General features: G+C 35.5%; 1 protein-coding gene across 1 annotated transcript in view; it reads left to right on the top strand.

Annotated features, from left to right (window-relative positions):
* The window catches only part of fras1 (Fraser extracellular matrix complex subunit 1), a 352,881-nt gene that overhangs the window by 229,409 nt on the left and 103,505 nt on the right, over positions 1-19,967 (top strand). Inside the window, exons 36-44 of the mRNA XM_088911421.1 lie at positions 5,501-5,626; positions 6,294-6,541; positions 13,507-13,658; positions 14,017-14,179; positions 16,212-16,338; positions 16,541-16,731; positions 17,458-17,608; positions 17,744-18,007; positions 18,107-18,295. Coding sequence (XP_088767547.1) covers positions 5,501-5,626; positions 6,294-6,541; positions 13,507-13,658; positions 14,017-14,179; positions 16,212-16,338; positions 16,541-16,731; positions 17,458-17,608; positions 17,744-18,007; positions 18,107-18,295 — 1,611 coding nt within the window. The remainder of the gene's footprint in view (positions 1-5,500; positions 5,627-6,293; positions 6,542-13,506; positions 13,659-14,016; positions 14,180-16,211; positions 16,339-16,540; positions 16,732-17,457; positions 17,609-17,743; positions 18,008-18,106; positions 18,296-19,967) is intronic.

Below are 19,967 nucleotides of genomic sequence, written 5' to 3'. Positions count from 1 at the left end.
TGGATATATATCAAGCTTCAGAATAATGTAAAAACATGGGATATATATATTTTTTGCTGGTTTTTGCTTTTGCGGTCTTGTTTTGCTGGCTTATTGATTACCTTATCGATGCATATTGGAAGTTTGGAAGTGCATCATCAGATAAAAAGTGACTTTATGATCGATCGTGTTGGTTTTTTTAAAAAAGACACGTTTTTTTAAAGCTCCGGTTGTCCTTTTTTGATTGATAACATGGTTTTGTGGTTTTGTTGGTAAAAATGATTAAAAACTATGAAGGAATCAAAGGTAGATATTGATTTACACCGTGGACGTTTACGACCACGCTGAGGATAGCACACGTGTAACCATATGAGAGGTTTTCTACAATTTCTAAAAACGGTTTTGTGAAGCCCTAGTTGAACACTTTTCAATTGATAAAAGGTTTTCTGTAAAGGTTTTGTGGTTTTTGGTGATATAAAATAATGAAGTGAGACGGAACTTTTGAAGCTTTTTCTTAAAAAGTGGCATATACGCGCACATCCAGCATTAAGAGGTTAAAGAAAAAAAAGTCTAAATTTCCAACAAATTTGAGTATTTTTTAAAATCTACTTAAAATTATTTCCAATATTAACATGAGTTGCTTAGCTTGGGCTTGTGATTTTAAAGAATACTTTATCAGGCTCATCTCAGCTGCTGCTCACAGGGTGAGCTAGCATTGGCATAGCAACCAGCCTCTGCTCCACCCACCTTTCCTTCAGCACCAGTTGCCATGGACGCCAACTGAAAGAACATGTAGATCACTTGTAGGCATTTACTATCTCTCCTGTCCGGGTGATTCAGGGATAATTAAGGGCTGCACAGACTTTGCTCGATTTCCCCTTGACTTTGTTTGTCTCTCCTTCTGTGACCTTAATTGCCTGCCTATCCTATTTGATTTGCCCCAACACCCCTTCCCCTCCACGGTGCTTGTACTTGTCTTTACCTCAGTGGCACCTCTGTGCATCTTAGAATCCAAAGGAACAAGTAATAGGTTTATTCCATGCTGAAAAAAAGAAGAAAGAGAACACAACGTTTCGGCCGTGGAGCCTTCTTCAGGTGTGAGCAACACCTGAAGAAGGCTCCACGGCCGAAACGTTGTGTTCTCTTTCTTCTTTTTTTCAGCATGGAATAAACCTATTACTTGTTCCTTTGCAGCCTACGCATGCTGACGCAGCTACCCACCTGAACTATCTTAGAATCCAGCCTGCTAACCATCATATCACCAGGGGCTTTGAACCTCTGCCTGCATGCAGCATCACACTGCATTATTGGTCAGTGCCTGCAGTTCTGCTGGGTCTCAGCTGCATCTCTTCCAGTAACTGGGTTGTCCCATACTACTCTAGATCTGCTAATAGTCCCACTGGACAACGGGATCATTGCAACTTATATTTTTCTACAAATATAAAACGTCCTTTTTGTGCCCAAATACCTGAAATATCTGAATCATCAATGAGGGATCCCAAGTGTCCAAGGTCTGCTTGTAATGCTGTAGCTCACTGACTTCTTTCTTTTGCATTTCTTGCTATGGTTTTCTTCTATTTTCATCCAAGGACATTCCAGTGTTGCCTATACATATGGTCTCCACTCTGTTTGAGCTGCTATTCAGTTAGATTAGCCCTCACCCTCTCTACTTTACAATTGAAGTAATAGTGGTACCAGCAAAATTTTGTTTTCAGATAAGGGGCATTAATTAATATAGACATTTCTAAATTCTGTTGTTAAATACCCCGCCATCATATTCCACCATCCTGGTGCTTTCACAAACCCTGTCCATAAGGCTCTAGAATTCTTCTTCTTTTCATCTTCTAAATATAGTACTTTGTAACGGCACAACTGCTTATCACTGGTATGGTCACCATGGTACCCATATTTTACTTAGCACCCAATCAGTGACTCAGATTCAGACAACTAGCTTTCTTTCACTACAGGCTAGTATATATCAATAAGCTTTATGTGATCACTGCCTTTACATGATCAGACCCTTAACCTGACCACACACAAACCCGTAAAGATTTAGCCATTCAGAATGCAGTTAAAACCCCATAACCGGAGCTGCACTTTACCGCAGCATGTGATTTGCTGGCAACAGGTAGCACTTGTGATACATTAGATGTTAGTGAAATGATTGCTGCATTTGATCTCTCTACTGTGCATGCTTAAATCTGCTTACTATGGAACATTAATATGGGATTTTACAACTAAATGGAAATTTTGGTAGCTGAGCATAAAAATAACAGGGGCATAATGTCTATGAAATGTTGTCATAAATAACTAATTTAGGATTATAAATGTATTATATGTACTGTATATGGCTGGTAGTGGTAGCTAAAATAAAAAAACACAACAGTGTAGAAATCACTCAATGATCAGGTTCTTGAAGTGAGCAGAAAAGCAGAACTTACTATTGTATGCATACAGGAACATAGTACAGAATACAGTTCTGAATGTAGCTCAAACTGAATACAGCAGGGTTTCCCTTTTTATACAGTGAGAGTTACACTAATTCAATCATATAAAAGAAGCCAAAACAATAGTAGATCTACAAGATATTTTCTTAGGTACAGATGCAGCCATTCAAAATGAGAGAGGTACACTGCGGTACAACACGGTGTGCGTGGCACATCATAATGCGTTGTATCACATCATACCGCATTATACCTCATGCAGATGAGATCATGTTAATAGTATCCGGAATCACCTTGTAAAACCTCCAGGTAGAGCTAATAAAGCTTAATGTCTCATGTACAGCATTTGAGCTGTGACCAGAGAACACCTGGTTTTGAATCCTGATCACTGCTGAGGGATGATCTTTATTCAATTATGAATTTAAGTTGTATACTCTTTAGACTTTTAATTTTAAACTGTGTATTACAGCATGTTAATCATTAAACATTAAAAAGTTGGTATATTTTATAAAAGCAAGATTGCTGAGTTGGACAAGAGTACACAACCTACCACCTTTATCATAAATATTTTAATTATGCAGAAATATTTTATGCATCAAAGTCTTATGGAAGATATTACTAATAGTATTAATAATGAATGACCTTGGACAAGCTGTAAGCTCAAAGTATTACCCTGGTTCACTTTCTTTGTAATCGTCTTTGTAAACAACAATATTTTTATTTTATTTTTTCATTGACAAAAAGTAACACCATAGCATTTCGTTGATCCGATCACGTATTCGTTTCCAATCATACAAAGTAAGTTTTGAGAATCTCCGATTCATCATGCCTTTCACGTGCTCATAAAAGATATTAATTTAGGAACATAAACATATTATGGAAACTCTGTATGGCTGGTATTGGTATTTTAAAGACAAAATACACACCAGTATTCCACTTTCTCCCTAAACATTTTAAGCATCAAAGTCTTACATGTGGTTATTTTGGAAACGTTTTTACGTGCTTCGGACCATATTATGTTTATATACTTTATGAAAAGTGATAGTGTTTTAACCTTTTCTGTGAATTCGCTCATTATCGGCGTAAACAAAAGCATACTAATTTGATTAACAGGGAATATAATATGGAATCACGTATCTAAAGAAATTAATAACGATATAATTATATTCATGTACTGTCTGGCGGAATAAACTGAAACGTTAATTAATGCGATATGGAAGATAGAATTAATAATGCAGTGCTTTCAGGCTCACACCTTACCAGCTGGGGAATTGAACCCAGGCCTCCAGCATCACTCAACAGGGAAGCAGCCAGTTGAGCTACAATGAGATCTACTTTCAACCCTGATGGACCAGGTCCCTCATATTCATATGAAAGTGACGTCACCGTGCCAGCAAGCCCTCATCAAAGTTTAACTAGTTCAGAATGCCCTACATTACATAGTGGAGGCTATGGAGAAAAAAACCCATTTGTTAAAAGAAATCTCATGGTGACAGCTGGGTTCAAACCTCTGATCTCCAACATGTAAGGCACACACCTAAGCCATTATACCACACACATAATCACAGGTGGATATGAAGATAATTATATTGTTATTAATTTCTTTAGATATGTGATTCCATATTATATTCCCTATTAATCAAATTCTAAAAAGTATGCATTTTTTTTCTGCGATAACGAGCGCAAATATTCATAGGAAAGGTTAAAACATTTTAACTTTTTATGAAGTATATACACTTAATATACTCAGAAGTAGCACGTAAAAACTTTTCCAAAATAACCACAGTATGTAACCGAATGAAAGACTTTGATGCTTAAAATGTTTAGGAAGAAAGTGGAATACTGGTGTGTATTTTTTATTTAAACTACCAATACCAGCCATATACAGTTTACATAATATGTTTATGTTCCTAAATTAATATTGTTTATGACCTTCAGACGAGTTATGCTCCTCTTCTTTTTATGCTCATCTACTAAAATTTTAGTAGTTTAGTTGTAAAATTCCATATAAATATTCAATATTAAGAGGATTAAAACATGCACAGTAAAGAGATTAAATAATTAAATTGTTTCACTAACAACCAATGCACCACGAGTACCCCTTTGGTCATTTTGGCCAGCCAGTCACGTACATATGGTACAACGCGGTGAACTGTGAATAATTTTGCACAGTACAGGGTTGTACCGTGCATTTTGAATGGCTGCATCTGTAGATACATACCAGACTCCAGGGCTTACAGCAATATCCTAAACTGATATGCAGAAGGAACTGCATCATTTTAGCCTTGAACAGAGGGCCCAGGGAATTATGGGGGAAACCTAAGAAGAAGGGGCAGACTTCTTAAGAATGAACATTGAAATATGAACTACAGGACACAAGAGGAAACTTTGTGTCCTCTCTCAGCATTTGAAATTGAGAACAAGAGGCACGTCTTTACCCAAATGGTTGTGGGAGTATGGAGCAAGCTACACAGCTGCGTTGATAGAACCAATACCCAGGTTTCATCCAAGAAATGGCTGGATCTAATCCTTGGAAAAACTGCCAAATGGACTAGACGGCTTCCTTTCATTAGTAACTGTTCTTATGTTCTTATATGTTCTTAAATGGCTTATACAGTTATCACAATGAAATATATTATTTTTAATTTCAGATAAATATTACTAATATTGTTACCCTTTTATGTTTATAGTGATTCTATATTTGGACAGAATATTGCTATGATGCTTAATAAGTAGTTCACTTTATAGTACCCGTGAACTGAAGCAATCAGAAAATAAATGTATGTAAATATTAAGGGACTAGATGCTTTGATTCAGATTGACATCAATTCAAATCACTAGTGATACTAAAACAGTGCATACTTTTAATTGTGGTCTGGGAGTTCAGAGTTTTTAAATAAGTTGTTTAATGATGTTATTGATCGCTTAAGTATTAAATCATGTTTAAAGGGGATTGTAATCAGAAATCCCCATACAATAGCAAGTGCAATACACTAACATGTAAGAAGTATTTTTCAAAGGACATGTGATTAATAATAATAAATTATGATTAACCATGTTGTTTATTCATTATTCAGATCGGCAGCTGGCTGTTAGTGATGCAGATACAGAACCTGATGACCTTGTATTTGAGCTGTTGAAAGCACCACTGCATGGAACTCTAATGAAAAAAGACTTTGGTAGTCAGACTGAGATGGTAAATGGTATGTGGTTTTGGATGTAGTCTGTATTATCTGTGTCTAGTGCTATAACATTCTTAGTTTTAAAGTAATGTTTCCTTTTAAGATGACAATAAAATGAAAATCCTTGTGTTTTGTCAAGATAGAAGCATGAGGACTTATATACAGTATATAAGAATAATATATAATATAATATAAGAATAATAAGCCTTACACTTAAATAGCACTTTTCTGGACACTCCACTCAATCCTTTATATAGCTACTGTATGTCTGTCCCAATTGGCTAAATGCCTGACTACATTTAGTTTAAGGGTATAAAATGTGAAAATGGACACACTGAAGTCAAAACAGTAGTTATAGGAAATTATCTCCATATTTAATACTTTAAATATTTTGTATGTAAGGTGTTTTATGCAAGCATTTTGGGGCCCTTTATAAAGATTTAAAATTAGCTCACTGCTTTTAAGCCCTTATTGATTGACAGTACTCGAAGGTCCTGCCCAGTAGAAAAAATCTATTAATTTCAAGTCTAGGATTCTTACCACTTAAAGAAGAGGAAAGGAATGTTTTCAGAGTATTGAATCAGGGTGGATACTGATTAGAATCATGGCCAATGGCATGGTATATTTGTATCGTCTGTGAGAAAAAAATCTCATTATCACATAATTATAACCTCCTTTCTTCACACAGGAGAAAAGTTTACATTCAGTGATATTACCCGGAATGCCCTTCTCTACTTACATGATGGAATGAATACAGAAGAGGACCTTATGATGTTTTCAGTGACTGATGGAATTTCCACAGTGACTGTGGAAGTGAGGGTGATAGTGTCAGGAGCTGCAAGTGATGGTCCTCAGTTGGCTTCTAGCTCTTTGCTGTCTATGGAAGTATCTGAGAAAAGCACCACTATCATTAGAAGGTCACATTTGGCTTATGTTGTAAGTATATTTGGAATGCATATGCAACATGACACAAGAAATGTGTTGGATATCACTTCTGAAAAGGCACTCCTAGACTCTTATATCTAATGCACCTGTAAACACCATAAATCCATAATTTTTGCACTCCTATTATTTGAACGTCTCAAGCCCAGCACCTTTGGGAACTTACTAGTACCAAACCAGATAATTTGCAGAACTACAACAGGTCAGTTTTGTAGCAGAGAATTTGGAAGTGGTACTATTTTTATAATTATTTCTCTAAGGTGCAAAATGAGAAAAAAAGAAATGCTTGCTAACTGATAAACCATACAGAAGCCTAGTCAAGGTTCACCAGTTCCTTTTATAAAATGTTTGATGTTGTTATATAATTTCACTTTCATTCTGATGAAGCTTGAACCAATGTGTTGCGCGTTGTCTAAATGATTGCTTTTCCTTTATGTTAATGTCTTTTGAATGCTCCTATTTAGAAGACATATTTAAGTGTACATTGGAGCTTAATATCTGCACAGAATACAAGGAGCCAGGACTGGATGTACAGATGCAGCCATTCAAAGTGCGCGGTACAGACACCGCGGTACAGATACCGCAGGTATGATGACACGGGATACCGCGGTGCGTGATTGGTTGACCGACAGGGACACTCGTGGTCCGTCGGTCTGTCGTAGAAAGACTTACTGTAAACGTCTTTACTGTGCCCGTTGTAGATATTGAATTTTACCACTGAAGGGAAATCTTAGTAGCTGAGCATAAAAAGAATAGGAGCATACTGTAACGCGTGTGAAGGCCATAAACGATATTAATTTTGGAACGTAAACATACAGTATATAGCTGGTCTTGGTACTTTAAAGAAAAAAATACACACCGGTATTCCATTTCTCCCTAAACATTGTAAGCTTCGAAGTCTTTAACTAACGTGATACCGGAGTCAACAAGCATACTTTTAGAATTTGATTAAAAGGGAATATAATATGGAATCGCGTATCTCAAGAATTTAATAACGGTATGATTATATCCGTGTACTGCGGCAGGGCTGTGTAGGGCTGTTTCGCCTGCCTGATCATGCGAGCTCTCTTGTAGCCTACTGGTCTAGGTGCGTGACTACCAACTGGCAGGTTGTGTGTTCGAATCCAGCTGGTGCTGAACTTTTATTTTAACAAACATTTCTTCGAAAAAATAGGTAAGCGATATTATGGACAATCAGTTGACTTTTATATTTCAAAATATCGCAACATGATCGATATTTGCGATATTTTGAACATATCTTCCCTTCTGACAGCGGTTCCTGCTTCTATTGTGTGTGTGTGTGCAACAGTAAATTTTTATAGAGAAATGGAGGCTGGACAGTATGCGTTACAATATAAACATTTATATTGATTTAAATCGTGTTCTGATTTAAATCGCAAACACGTGTTTAATTATGTGTTTTTAATCATAATCAGGCTAATACATTTCTACATTTTCTGTATGAACCAGCTTAGAGGTTCATACAGAAAGACAGCTTGTGTTTAAATTGAGTGTAAGGTAATTTATGCTTCTAAAGTCATGGTCAGTATTATTGTACTGTGCTGTACTGTGTCACATTATTTTATAGCGTTTTTATTGCGTTATTAAATCCGGTGGCGCTGTGTTAGTTTCCTGACTCACATTATTTAAACTACCACATTGATCATTCATCTCTAAATAAACTTTATTTTATATAGCGTTTTAAGCGATTAGGTAATTAGATTGCTCATAAACCTAATCGCTTTCTCTACATAAACACAGCGTGATTGCTCTCTGAAAATGCTTTTCCTTTATTTTTAAAGTAGGCTCAGATTTCAACTATAGATCGTATTATTATAAACTTTCTTGGAAAAATGTATTTTATGTAAACCATGTTTGCTATTAATTCATTTAGGGCTAAAATACGTTCATTGTCTTCCAATCGAGTCGAGTTGACATTGGAAGCCTGCCACACCCGGACTGTTAAACCAACGCATTAGCACGTCAAAGCCCATTGAGCCAGTATTGGCTTTAGTATCCCCCCCTTCTCCCCTCAATTCAATTCAATTCAAGGTGTTTTATTTGCATGACAGATGGGTACAAGCAGTGTTGGGTATGTATATTGTAACGCTTACGGCAGACAGGCACTGTGTAAGAGCCGGCGCACCAGAGCAGCACACCGAGGGAGCGTCTGCATTTCTAACTTAGTTTTTAAAATTAGTCAAGCAATATGAAGCATCTCCTTTTACTTAGTGCCTGAGCATAAAAAGAATAGGAGCATACTGCAATGCGTGTGAAGGCCATAAACGATATTAATTTTGGAACATAAACATACAGTATATGGCTGGTCTTGGTACTTTAAAGAAAAAAATACACACCAGTATTCCATTTCTCCCTAAACATTTTAAGCATCGAAGTCTTTAACTAACACGATACCGGAGTCAACAAGCATACTTTTAGAATTTGATTAAAAGGGAATATAATATGGAATCGCGTATCTCAAGAATTTAATAACGGTATGATTATATCTGTGTACTGCGGCAGGGCTGTGTAGGGCTGTTTCGCCTGCCTGATCATGGGAGCTCTCTTGTAGCCTACTGGTCTAGGTGCGTGACTACCAACTGGCAGGTTGTGTGTTCGAATCCAGCTGGTGCTGGACTTTTATTTTAACAAACATTTCTTCGAAAAAATAGGTAAGCGATATTATGGACAATCAGTTGACTTTTATATTTCAAAATATCGCAACATGATCGATATTTGCGATATTTTGAACATATCTTCCCTTCTGACAGCGGTTCCTGCTTCTATTGTGTGTGTGTGTGCAACAGTAAATTTTTATAGAGAAATGGAGGCTGGACAGTATGCGTTACAATATAAACATTTATATTGATTTAAATCGTGTTCTGATTTAAATCGCAAACGCATGTTTAATTATGTGTTTTTAATCATAATCAGGCTAATGCATTTCTACATTTTCTGTATGAACCAGCTTAGAGGTTCATACAGAAAGACAGCTTGTGTTTAAATTGAGTGTAAGGTAATTTATGCTTCTAAAGTCATGGTCAGTATTATTGTACTGTGCTGTACTGTGTCACATTATTTTATAGCGTTTTTATTGCGTTATTAAATCCGGTGGCGCTGTGTTAGTTTCCTGACTCACATTATTTAAACTACCACACTGATCATTCATCTCTAAATAAACTTTTATATTTTTATATAAATTTTATATAGCGTTTTAAGCGATTAGGTAATTAGATTGCTCATAAACCTAATCGCTTTTTCTACATAAACACAGCGTGATTGCTCTCTGAAAATGCTTTTCCTTTATTTTTAAAGTAGGCTCAGATTTCAACTATAGATCGTATTATTATAAACTTTCTTGGAAAAATGTATTTTATGTAAACCATGTTTGCTATTAATTCATTTAGGGCTAAAATACGTTCATTATCTTCCAATCGAGTCGAGTTGACATTGGAAGCCTGCCACACCCAGACTGTTAAACCATCGCATTAACACGTCAAAGCCCATTGAGCCAGTATTGGCTTTAGTATCCCCCCCTTCTCCCCTCAATTCAATTCAATTCAAGGTGTTTTATTTGCATGACAGATGGGTACAAGCAGTGTTGGGTATGTATATTGTAACGCTTACAGCAGACAGGCACTGTGTAGGAGCCGACGCACCAGAGCAGCGCCTGCATTTATAACTTAGTTTTTAAAATTAGTCAAGCAATACGCAGCATCTCCTTTTACTTAGTGCCTGAGCATACTGCAACGCGTGTGAAGCCCATAAACGATATTAATTTTGGAACTTAAACATACAGTATATGGCTGGTCTCGGTACTTTAAAGAAAACATACACACCAGTATTCCATTTCTCCCTAAACATTTTAAGCATCGAAGTCTTTAACTAACGCGATACCGGAGTCAACATGCATACTTTTAGAATTTGATTAAAAGGGAATATAATATGGAATCGCGTATCTCCAGAATTTAAAGACCAGACAATCGCAAACTCGTTTTCAATAAAATGATTTTATTCATTCAGCAGTTTGTGAGAGGGACATCCAGCAGGGAGAGACACACACACCGGTTTTCATTGACAACATTGTTTTTTTTTCAATTCCTCTTGTCTAACAGGAATGTTTTATTTTATTGAAAACGAGTTTGCGATTGTCTGGTCTTTAAATTCTGGAGATACGCGATTCCATATTATATTCCCTTTTAATCAAATTCTAAAAGTATGCTTGTTGACTCCGGTATCGCGTTAGTTAAAGACTTCGATGCTTAAAATGTTTAGGGAGAAATAATTTAATTTTGAAAGCCACTGAGACATCAGGTACTACTGTTGTATTTATGAAAAAGAAACAAAACAAAAAACATACTAACAACTGTGCCATCCTACTCCTTAGTTAATACATTTTATTATTCATAAACAGTTAACATTGTTAGCAAAATATTTTGAATTATATTTAACCCTATTTTTTCTTTAGTTTTGTATTTAACTTATTATATGATAGTCAGACTTAATGTATATTTGAACAATGAAAATATATTTTTACAAGATTTTACATTAAGCACTTAAAATTAATATGGTTAATAATAGTAAACTGTAACATGCTGTAACAAGATCGGTTAAACTGCGAAGAAAATGCTTTCAGAGAAAATGTTTCAGGTGTGAAGAACATAGATCTCCAATGCAATTTCAACCAAACCTGTTCCCACACACCCTGCCCCCACTACCATTAGAATATACACAAACATTTTAGCGTTTCATTCTGAGCAGAAGACCCTCACACCTGAAGAGTGCTGGCTGTGACGAATTAAACCGGTTTTTCCGGTTTCAATCACAGACCATGTGACATGGGACTCAGTAAACTAACAGCGCCACTGGATTTGATAATACCTAACCAAAATCCGCAATATGGAAACAGAACCTGTGTGATTGTTGATAGATGATGTACTCGTAACATTTTTTCAAGACGAACTACAACATTTAAAAAATGACTTGTATGTACTTGATATCTCTAATCAATCCATGGCTCCCAGCACAAAACGAAAGTAAAACGCATACCGTTTCGCGCTTCTTATTAGTTGCTCAAAAGTAATTTGACCGTATGAAATGCATAATATAAACCTAGAAACATATACGTGAGCAGTACTTAAGCACTGTAGTATCGGTGTTAAGACATACCTCTCAAATACTGTAAATCAAGTTAAAAATATCTCAAGACCGATTCTGGTCGTAATGAAACCATGTTTCGTGTATGTTTTCTTTTTCATCTTGAAATAACTCATTTCTAAATACCTTTTTCACTGTTAACATCTTGCAGCAACTTTGCGACAAAATATACACTCTGACAGTTCATCCTGCTACCAACATTAAATAAAACAAATCTTAAGATTTCTATATTTATGTCTTTATTTAGTGGTTTCATTAGTGACAAAGGCTAAACTTTCTTGGAAAAATGTATTTTATGTGTTGCAGAAAAAACTGACTTGCTTTAACAAAATATGTTTACAAATCCTTTCACCTGGCATTTTCGTAGTTAGAAATTATGGAACACTCTGTTAAAAGCAAGGGAGTTTTTATGTCCGTTGCAGTTCTTTTGCAACATGAATATAATTATATCGTTATTAATTTCTTGAGATACGCGATTCCATATTATATTCCCTTTTAATCAAATTCTAAAAGTATGCTTGTTGACTCCGGTATCACGTTAGTTAAAGACTTCGAAGCTTACAATGTTTAGGGAGAAATGGAATACTGGTGTGTATTTTTTTCTTTAAAGTACCGAGACCAGCCATATACTGTATGTTTATGTTAAGATTTCCCTTCAGTGGTAAAATTAGATATGAATATTCAATACTTAAACGGGCACAGTTAAGACATTAAATATACATATACATATTGTATACAGTACAGTTTGCATACGGTAATATGTTTATGTTACGTGATTAAAAAATAAATAAATAAAACTGGAAGGTCCAGCACTAGCTGGATTTGAACACACAACCTGCCAGTTGGTAGTCACGCACCTAGACCAGTAGGCTACAAGACAGCTCGCATGAACAAGCAGGCGAAACAGCCCTACACAGCCCTGCCGCAGTACACGGATATAATCATACCGTTATTAATTTCTTGAGATACGCGATTCCATATTATATTCCCTTTTAATCAAATTCTAAAAGTATGCTTGTTGACTCCGGTATCACGTTAGTTAAAGACTTCGAAGCTTACAATGTTTAGGGAGAAATGGAATACCGGTGTGTATTTTTCCTTGTGATATTTTAAGCTCTAGTTGAATGATAGGTGTCGCATTTTAAATCATTTTCGTAGCTAGAAATTATGAAACGCCCTGTTAAAAGCAAGCAAGTTTTTATGCCCGTTGAAGTAAAACAAAATGCCTGACAAAGTATGGCTTGGACAGATTCCAAGTGCTTGTACAAATGTGCTAAAGAAATTATACTTTGAGTATACAGCTTGTCCAAAGTCATCCATTATTAATACTATTAGTAATATCTTCAGTAAAGGCTTTGATATTTCTGATAAAGGTAGGTTGTGTACTTTTGTCCAACTGAGCAATCTTGCTTTCATAAAATATACCAACATTTTAATGACTGATGATTAACATGCTGTAATACACAGTTCAAAATTAAAGGCTCAAATGCTGTACATGAGAGGTTAAGCTCCCCCTGGCGGTTTTACAAGGCGACGCCGGATAGTTAACCACGTGACACCACGTTAACTGCGTCATACCGCGTGATACTGTGACACGCCCACCGGGGTATGCCGCGAAATACCTCACGCATTTTGAATGGCTGCATCTGTAACAACCTATGTGGTCAAAACACAATATGCTGACAATTATGCAAGACCAGTGTGACACACAAGAGAGGTTCAATCCGCATGTTGTTTTCAAGCAATGTACATCAAATGGCTTCTCAATGAATGGGGATGGGGATGTTGGGGATGTTTTTTAGGACAATAACTCTCCAGATGATAAGATCAGAATTCAGCTGATTTCTCTTCCAATGTATGGTGTTCTTACAAAAACAAAATCAGCAACAGTACACGAAGAGCTCATGAAGTATTCATCATTTACCATGGAGGACATTAACCTTGAAAGAATAAGGTACCATGATGTGATCAGGTCATCAATGATTTGTGAACAAAAATCTTTCTGAGTTTAAATTAATACCCAGCTGTTAAGATATTTAGTTTTACATTATTGACATTTGTCTTTTAATTGTCATTTATATCAACTTAAAATCATGAAATCTTTCAACCTAAACCATTTGAAAATACATTTTCCATGTTATGTCTCATGATTAACCATTTTTAAGTCCAGTTTTATGATCATTTTGTGCTCTTTTCTTATTAATAATCTGTCAGTAAAAATGAAAATTTTTACTTGTTTGAAGAAAACAGGTCTGTGTAAAAGAGTTAAGTTTTTGAGTAAAAAAAAACAGCAATCATATCCATTTTCATAGGTATAGTACTTCTTTTGAGACTGGAAGTCAGCCGATCACTGACATATTCCACTTCACTGTCTATGATGGTGACAACAATCATCTTGATAACCAGATGTGCACCATCACCATCACATCTGTGCAGAACAAGCCTCCAGTTGTTTCAGTCACCAGTGGCATCATGGTAGGATACAGCACCCCTAATTGACTATAAGATTCATATCAGTCGCAAATTAGCATTTGATCATGTTCGTGTCAGTTTTTATATCTGTGAAAGACAATGAAATCAACAGCAATTCATTAAAAAATCATTATTCTACTTTAGTTTAAAGATTCTGTGAGTACAAGTGATAGGTTTATTCCATGCTGAAATTTCTTTTTTTCTCCAATTCTTTCTTCTCTTTTCAGCATGGAATAAACTTATTACTTATTCCTTTGTAATATATATATACTATACCATTTGCATGGAACAAGCTACCCAACCATGTTATTAAAGATGAAACCCTTGCTTTAAAAAAATGGATAAGATCCTTGGATCAATGAGCTCTTAACTACCAAACAGTCTTAGTGGGCCAAATGGCCTCGTTTTGTTATCTTTTTACATGCATTTATTATAAGCTGTTGTATTTAAACTTGAAGTATCCACACTAAGTATATTTTCACAACATACTGTTCATATGAACGTATTAATAATATAAACAGACATAAGGAAATGATAATAAATACAGTGCCTTGCAAAAGTATTCACCCTCCTTGGACTTTTTCACATTTTATTGTATAACAGCATGGAACCATAATGTATTTAACTGAGAATTTTTACCACTTATCAACACAAAGTACTCTATAATGTCAAAGTGAAAACAAAAATCCCGACATTTACTAAATTAATTAAAAATAATTTAATGCATAAGTATTCAAACCCTTGCTTTGACACACCTAAATGACCTCTGAAGTAACCCACTCTCTTCTCCAAGACATAGTTACTTGAATGGAGTCCACCTGTGTGCAGTTAAGGTGTTTCCCATGATTTCAGAATAAATGCACCTGTGTCTGGGAGCTTCCCCACACCATTAAGACCAAGGAACATTCCAAGCAGATCTGAGACAAAATTCTTGAAAAATACCAGTCAGGGAAAGGATATAAGAAAGTTTCCAAGGCAATGAATATACCTCGAAGCACAGTGAAGTCCATCATTAAAAAGGTGAGAAAATATGGAATAACTGTGAATCTGCCCAGAACTGGCCGTCCTCCAAAACTGAGTGTCCGTGCAAGATGGGCTATAGTAAGGGAGGCCACCAAGAGGCCTACGGTAACTCTAAAGGAGTTACAGTCCTCCATGACAGAGATGGGAGAAACTGTGCATGAGACAACAATAGCACATACACTTTATAAATCTGGCTTGTACAGAAGGATGGCAAGAAGAAAACCTTTGTTGAAAAAAACTCATATCACATCTTGGCTAGAGTTTGCCCAAAGGCATGTCAGAGACTCAACAATTTGGAGGAAGATTCTATGGTCTGATGATTGAACATTATGTTTGGCGCAAACATAACACAGCACATCATACTGAGAGCACCATCCCTACAGTGAAGCACGGTGGTGGCAGCATCATGTACTCAAAGAGACTCACAGTTGTAATTCCTGCCAAAAGTGGTCCTACCAAGTATTAACTCTAGGGGGATCCTTATGCATTCAATTACTTTCTGTTTTTTTATTTTTAGTTAATTTAGTATAATGACTGTTTTTTTTTTCACTTTGACATTATAGAGTACTTTGTGTTGATGTGTGGCAAAAATTCTCAGTCAATTACATTATGGTTCCATACTTTAACACAATAAAATGTGAAAAAGTCTAAGGGGGGGTGAATACGTTTTATAGGCACTGTATTACTTAGGTAAGAAAGCAAAGCTAATGAAAATATTTTTTATGGGAAGATGAGTCAGTGTGTGTGGCTGCAAAGGAAACGTTTGAAAAATAGGAAGAGAACAAAACTCTTCATTGCACCATAAACCCCATTATTATTTGAATAGAGAAGAAGGCTAAGAAGGCATGTTTTTTTTTAATTTTCAGACTGGAATTAATCTTTACCAGTTCTAATGGAAATGGCTTTTGGTGCATCCTTTCTATAAAATAGAAGTAACTTGGTGAATGATTATTATAAGGAAAACACTTGTGTTCTTTACGAAAGATTGAAACAAGCTAATCTTTGTTTTCAGGTGGAAGCAGGTGGTAGAATACAGCTGTCTTCCAACAATATCCTTGCAACTGACACAGACACACAAAAAAAGGAGTTGCTGGTGTGGCTAATTAACCATCCTAAGTATGGCCTCATTGAAAAAACAGGTAGAGTTTAGATTTTTTCAGAGATTAAAATAAAAAAGTGAGAGTTTAAGTGCATGTTTATTTCCTTATAGTTTTTAAATCAAAGATTGAAAACAGTGCTCAGAATCTTAGGGCAAATTTTCTTCTGCAACTGTTTTAAACAACTACTAACTACTATCGAGTTATTGAATAATATTGAATTGTTTATGCTTGGTATTTATAGGAGAGATATCTGGAAGTCCAGAAATTATAAACTCTGATGTTCCCTTCTCTGTTGAGGATATTCTGTCTAATAGAATGTTCTATGTCCAGAGCATTCATAAATCTGATGAGCATTTTCAGGACAGTTTTAGCTTCTATATTAGTGATGGATACAGCCAGACAGAAGCTTTCACCGTCAACATCAACATTCAGGTACAGTAACCTTAGCTGCTGCTTCATTGTAACTTTTTCCCATCAGTTTTGGTAAACATTATTGACCCTTGCCTAAACATTCCTTTCTGGCAGCTCAGTTGAAACTGCTCGATATTGGATGTATTAGCATTCATGTGTTGACCTGTTATAGGTTTCTATAAGTATAGAAAGGTTCAGCTTTGCACATGTTTTATAAGTTTTGCAAGGAGAGTTTTCATTAATTGGTTAATTTTCATTAAGTGGTTTTACTTTATTAAAGGATTAATTTGAAAATACTCAGAACTCTGTGGTATCTCTTTTTATTTTATTGGAATATTTCATTGTTTCAACTGTCCAGACTACAAAGCAAATAGTGGAAACAATGATGTAGTCTTCCTGCTTGGTCCCCACAAACATTTCTGTTCCACATTGTTATTTTTATACAGTATTTATATTGTATTTAAAATTCCTTAAAACATAACTCCACAATGTCAGAATGTTAAAGACGTAAGTGACGTTTTATATTTCTGTCTAAACTAATAATTTAGATGTTTATGTCATTTACATAAAGTGAACTGAAAAAAAAAACTCCTTATTCTGATGCTGAAGATCATGATTATTATATTTTTTAGTATATCCATGTTTACACTCATCTGAAGAAATAGTGCAAAGGTGAACTGCTGCTCTTTAATAATTTTTTTTTAAATGTTGCTCTTTAATAAGGACAGTTCTCACATTTTTGTACAGAGCAAGGACAAACCTCCAATAATATCTAAGAACAACATCAATTTGGAGGTGGCCTCTGGAGTTGTGATCACCAATTCCTCTTTAACAGTTCTGGACCCTGATACTCCTGATAACGAGCTTATCTTCACTGTCACTAAAATGCCAGGCTATGGTGAGTTATAGTAGCTTTCTGTACTTCATTGCATTTAATGTTCTTCTACTTGTTTTTTGTCATAGTACATAATATTTTAATGAAAGCCATATAAAAAAATCAGCTGTTAGTGGTATTCATTTTCTGTCTTGGCAGGTAAGCTGCGCAAACGACAGTTCTACTCCCAGCCCCTGGAGAATGGTCGTATTTTGAACCAGGGTTCTGCCTTTACATACCAAGATGTTTTGGATGAGCTCATCGTGTACACCCCTGACACTGTGAGTGTGAGAACAGATGAGCTACACTTCACTCTGACTGATGGGGTCTACACTGAGACTGGGAGGCTGGAGTTCACGATGGATGGGCAGAAGAGTGAAGGCCCAAGGCTGGCTATCAACCGAGGCCTCCAGCTCACTGCAGGTACTGTATATTTTGTACGTTGTATTTTGTTTTCAGTGCTTTGCAGTGTGCTTTTGATGCATAATAAAACTTAATTGAATTTAATTTTAAAATGTTCAGGTTCTGTGGCTAAAATCACTGATCAGAATGTGAAAGCTGTGGACATTGACTCGGATGAGCTGAAATTGAAATATATTATGACCACGGATCCTGCTGTAGGTTGGCTTCAGCAGTCCAAGAATGGAAACATTGCACAGATATCCATTAAAGGGCCAATGAAGAGCTTCACTCAGGATGATATCAACAAAGGTAGGTTAAAATATTTCATGGGCATTTTCCTTTTTCATGTGCATATTACTTTTATTGTAAACTAAATTGCAAAGAAGTTAAGATACAGTATATTCCAATATATAGTAAAAATAAAAAAGTTTTAACAGAGTATCAGACTAAAATGGCTCTGAAATAACTGCTGAATATGGTGTAAGGAGCATACCAATGCAGCCACTTCAAATGCTCAAGGAGTAATGCACATACTGCAAAGAACATACCGCGTATGGTATGGTATGGTAATGGTAACAACCAATACCTTTTGATTTTCTTTTTCAAGTAATGTGATGTGGGGCTGCACTACTTTCTAAACTGCCAGGTGGTGCAGTGAATGCTAAACATGCTGTGTATCTAACATACTGTACAGTAAATCCTATTTTAATATTAAAAATCAAATGTGTATTAACCCATTAGTGCTTTCTTGAGCTAGTCATACTGTACAGAAACCCTAACAGAATGTTTTTTCATTTCAAACAGTATATAGAATTATTAGTATTTTCTATAAATGGTAATTAGAAAATTGTATTTTAGGTTTTTATTGTAAAATATATTATACGTGGTGGCTTTAAAACATTGTATTTAAAAGCACATACATTAAAAAAGAGGTCAGTAGTTTTGAATAACTCCTAAAATGACTTAACAGTCATGTACTATAACCTAGTCACTGTGAGGTATTGATTTTCAGTGGAAGAATTCTTACCTCTTAGAATCCCAGCCAATGCCCACTCCTATGGGGATTATCCTTTTCCAATAATAAAATTGAATTTGTATACTATATTGACATTTTTATTAATGTTATACATCACATATAAACAAATATCAAATTAATATTAAGAATAAAAGTTAAAGATTACTCATTACATTACTCGACAATTGCCTGTCGTGAATGTGATGTGTTTTTTTTTCAGGTTTACATACTTTACAATCTATATTTGTCTTAATGAGAATTAGGATGCAATAGCTTTAAAGCCATAGTGTATCATACTGTATTTAAGAGAAAATAATCACCACAGCACAGTAAAAAATCAAAATAGAGTTTGGTTCTCTTGTGCTACGGTAGTGGAGTTAAAAAAAGTATCATTATCTCAGGAACCCGAGCAGATAAAAATGCTATTTTCTGCAGCACAAACGGAGGACATTGTTAATGCTAAGTAAAATAAAGTACTTAAGCTAAGCATTTCTTATAGCTGATTATCATTTCCTGCATTGGTTTGCAATAATTTTAACCCATTCTTCTTTATAAAACTGTAACTTGGTGACATTTAAGGACTGTTTCCACTCTCATGAATGCCTGTGGCCTCATCACTGATGAATAAACCCAGAAGCAGTGTTCAGCATAATAAATTAAATAAAAATAATCAGGTGATAAATTTGGGCAATTTTCTATTAGTCTAGTAACAATGACTAACCTTATCCACTCATGGAGTTCTGACAGATTTCTGGAAAAAGGTTGAGATTAATGCTTTGTTCAGGTTTCTATTGCTTTCTATAGTGGCTTGTTCAAATCTCAACTAAGTTAGCAACAGTATCTAAGGAGGGGCAGAGCAATGGGTAGGTCATCAGCAGTTTTATTTACATTGTGGTTCATATTACACTCAAAACAGAGAACATGAAACCTTTCAAGTATAGCTTATTCTCAGAATGTACTAAACAT

Source organism: Atractosteus spatula, chromosome 3 (assembly GCF_055471065.1).
Source record: "Atractosteus spatula isolate fAtrSpa1 chromosome 3, fAtrSpa1.hap1, whole genome shotgun sequence".
Lineage (NCBI taxonomy): Eukaryota > Metazoa > Chordata > Actinopteri > Semionotiformes > Lepisosteidae > Atractosteus > Atractosteus spatula.
The sequence above is the reverse complement of the archived record's forward strand: the minus strand, read 5'-3'. Positions and strand labels throughout refer to the sequence as shown.